Source organism: Oryx dammah, unplaced genomic scaffold (genome assembly GCF_014754425.2).
Source record: "Oryx dammah isolate SB20612 unplaced genomic scaffold, SCBI_Odam_1.1 HiC_scaffold_15, whole genome shotgun sequence".
Classification (NCBI taxonomy): domain Eukaryota; kingdom Metazoa; phylum Chordata; class Mammalia; order Artiodactyla; family Bovidae; genus Oryx; species Oryx dammah.
The window spans coordinates 26,253,294-26,256,894 of NW_024070199.1; the positions used below are offsets into that span (position 1 = coordinate 26,253,294).

Below are 3,601 nucleotides of genomic sequence, written 5' to 3' on the forward strand. Positions count from 1 at the left end.
AGGAACTTGGTCAATTTTCTTAAACTCTTTGTGCCTCAGTTTCCTAATGTAAACAGGAATTAACCCTACCTTCCTCAGAGAATTGTAGTAAGGACTAAAGGTGTTAGTGTACATGAAGTATTCAGTAGTGTCTAGACATATTTCTATTAACATAACTCAGGTTTTGTCTCTTTTAATTAATTAATTTTATACTAAAAATTGGATTATAATTATTTTACAAGCATATTGTTTTTTCTGCTCTATCGTAGCATGAATCAGATACCTACACATATTCCCTCCCTCTTGAGCCTCCCTCCTACCTTCCCATCCCACACCTGTAGGTCATCACAGAGCACCGACCTGAACTCCCTGTGCTATATAGCAGGTTCCTACTTGCTTTAAAGACAAATAAAAAACTACACACCAAATACAAAAGCATCCCAAAGAGTTTGTCATTTTAAAGGACTCTTGCTCAGTGGCATTCTGACCTTCCCCATGGCATGTGTCTATCTTTTATTAAGATATATTAAGAATGGTATCAAGCTGTTACTGTAACTTTTATAATAATTATATTCATAATTCTTATTGTTATAGAGGCAGGCAGATTTATCATATTTAAATCAAAGCCATCAGCTCACTAAGAGAATCACTTGTTAAATTTTTGCCTCTTCAGATATATTTGAGAAAATGAACAAAATAATAAAGGCAAAGAATTTCAGAGGATATTAAAGGTGCAGGTAGGAAAAAATTGCATTTAAATTGGGAATGCAATTTCTTCATATCTGAAAGAATATCATCCTACAAATAAACCCTTATCATGATGAGAACACAACACTTAACAAGGCAACTTAGCCATTAATTTTTTTCCTATACTGAAATAAAATCTAAGTTTCTACTAGTTTCACTTTTGTACACATCATTTGCTATGGATGAACACACAGCACATCTACATAGCAGATCTTCAATTATTTGAAGATGAAAATCAGGTCTCAGCTTCTCTAAGTAAAAGTTCCTGGGAGCTTTCAAAGAAAAAGGTTAGAAGTTTGACTCTGCAATCAGACAGGAGTTTTAATCTCAGATCAGTTATTTTCTAGCTACATGATCAGGTTATTAAAAACTCCTGTGCTTTTATGTTTTCTTTCACTTAATAAGGTTGTTTCTGAGACTTAAATTTAAAAATAATAGAAATTAGCATAACACGTGCAAATACTCAGTCAAAAACTGTTATTTTAATTAAAGCATTTTCATATGGAATAATTTCACTTAAATGGAATAATTTCAATAACGTCACTTTATATATCTATAGTGTTCCTTTAAAAGTACTTAGTTTATTAATGTTGTTTTGTAAATTACAGTTGCTAGAAGGACACATAAGGTGATAATTAAATAATTGCTTATCTTTTATTAAATAGCTTCTTGGTTTGACATCAGTGCTGACGCTTGGAGACCTGTATTCTATTTTGAAGCCCAGCATTCTAACACAGATGAGGAACACCTCAGAGGTGACTGAGTTTATTCTGCTGGGCATCCCGCACACAGAGGACCTGGAGACCATGCTCTTTGTCCTGTTTCTGTCCTTCTACATCTTCACCCTTATAGGGAACCTGCTCATCCTACTGGCAATTGTCTCCTCCACTCGGCTGCACACTCCCATGTACTTCTTCCTGTGTAAACTGTCTGTGTGTGACATATTTTTTCCCTCTGTGAGTTCCCCCAAGATGCTCTTCTACCTTGCAGGGAACAGCCGAGCCATCTCCTACTCAGGCTGCGTGTCCCAGCTCTTTTTCTACCACTTCTTAGGTTGTACCGAGTGTTTCCTGTACACGGTAATGGCCTATGACCGCTTTGTTGCCATATGTTACCCTCTGCGCTACACAATAATCATGAGTCACAGAGTGTGTGCCATCCTGGCCATGGGCACCTCATTTTTTGGGTGCATTCAGGCCATCTTTCTAACTACACTCACCTTCCAATTGCCCTACTGTGGCCCCAGTGAGGTGGACTATTACTTCTGCGATATCCCAGTGATGCTAAAGCTGGCTTGTGCAGATACCTCGGCCCTAGAGATGGTGGGATTCATCAGTGTGGGTCTCATGCCCCTCAGCTGCTTCCTTCTCATCCTCACCTCCTACAGCTGCATCGTTTACTTCATTCTTCAAATTCGATCGACTGAAGGCCAACGGCGTGCCTTCTCCACCTGCAGTGCCCACCTCACTGCCATCCTCCTCTCCTTTATGCCAGTGGTTCTCATCTACCTGCAGCCCACCCCTAACCCCTGGCTTAATGCAACTGTTCAGGTCCTGAATAACCTTGTCACCCCCATGCTTAACCCCTTGATCTACAGCTTGAGAAATAAGGAAGTGAAATATTCTCTGAGGAAGGTGCTAGAGGAGATGGCCCTCATTCATGAGAAGTGAAAGAGGTCATACCATATTGTTTATGATGCTCAAAATTCTCCAAGCCAGGCTTCAGCAATACGTGAACCGTGAACTCCCTGATGTTCAAGCTGGTTTTAGAAAAGGCAGAGGAACCAGAGATCAAATTGCCAATATCCGCTGGATCATGGAAAAAGCAAGAGAGTTCCAGAAAAAACATCTATTTCTGCTTTATTGACTATGCCAAAGCCTTTGACTGTGTGGATCACAATCAACTGTGGAAAATTCTGAAAGAGATGGGAATACAAGACCACCTAACCTGCCTCTTGAGAAATCTGTATGCAGGCCAGGAAGCAACAGTTAGAACTGGACATGGAACAACAGACTGGTTCCAAATAGGAAAAGGAGTACGTCAAGGCTGTATATTGTCACTCTGCTTATTTAACTTATATGAAGAGTAACTCATGAGAAACGCTGGACTGGAAGAAACACAAGCTGGAATCAAGATTACCGGGAGAAATATCAACAACCTCAGATATGCAGATGACACCACCCTTATGGCAGAAAGTGAAGAAGAACTAAAAAGCCTCTTGATGAAAGTAAAAGAGGAGAGTGAAAAAGTTGCCTTAAAGCTCAACATTCAGAAAACGAAGATCATGGCATCCGGTCTCACCACTCCATGGGAAATAGATGGGGAAACAGTGTCAGACTTTATTTTGGGGGGCTTCAAAATCACTGCAGATGGTGATTGCAGCCATGAAATTAAAAGATGCTTACTCCTTGGAAGAAAAGTTATGACCAACCTAGATAGCATATTCAAAAGCAGAGACATTACTTTGCTGACTAAGGTCCATCTAGTCAAGGCTATGGTTTTTCCAGTGGTCATGTATGGATGTGAGAGTTGGACTGTGAAGAAGGCTGAGCGCTGAAGAATTGATGCTTTTGAACTGTGGTGTTGGAGAAGACTCTTGCGAGTCCCTTGGACTGCAAGGAGATCCAACCAGTCCATTCTGAAGGAGATCAGCCCTGGGATTTCTTTGGAAAGAATGATGCTAAAGCTGCAACTCCAATACTTTGGCCACCTCATGCGAAGAGTTGACCCATTGGAAAAGACTTTGATGCTGGGAGGGATTTGGGGCAGGAGGAGAAGGGGACGACCGAGGATGAGATGGTTGGCTGACATCACTGACTCGATGGACGTGAGTCTGAATGAACTCCGGGAGATGGTGATGGACAGGGAGACCTGG

The 3,601-nt window shown here is 40.8% G+C and overlaps 1 protein-coding gene across 1 annotated transcript; it reads left to right on the forward strand.

Annotated features, from left to right (window-relative positions):
- Positions 1 to 1,463: 1,463 nt before the first annotated feature.
- Positions 1,464 to 2,396, forward strand: LOC120874367 (olfactory receptor 149-like). Its single transcript, XM_040255743.1, has one exon. It carries the CDS (start codon positions 1,464 to 1,466, stop codon positions 2,394 to 2,396), a length of 933 nt encoding a protein of 310 aa, XP_040111677.1.
- Positions 2,397 to 3,601: the final 1,205 nt, after the last annotated feature.

Bases quoted from the DNA above. Each gene is read 5' to 3' on its own strand.
- LOC120874367 (XM_040255743.1), top strand. From the start codon at position 1,464: ATGAGGAACACCTCAGAGGTGACTGAGTTTATTCTGCTGGGCATCCCG.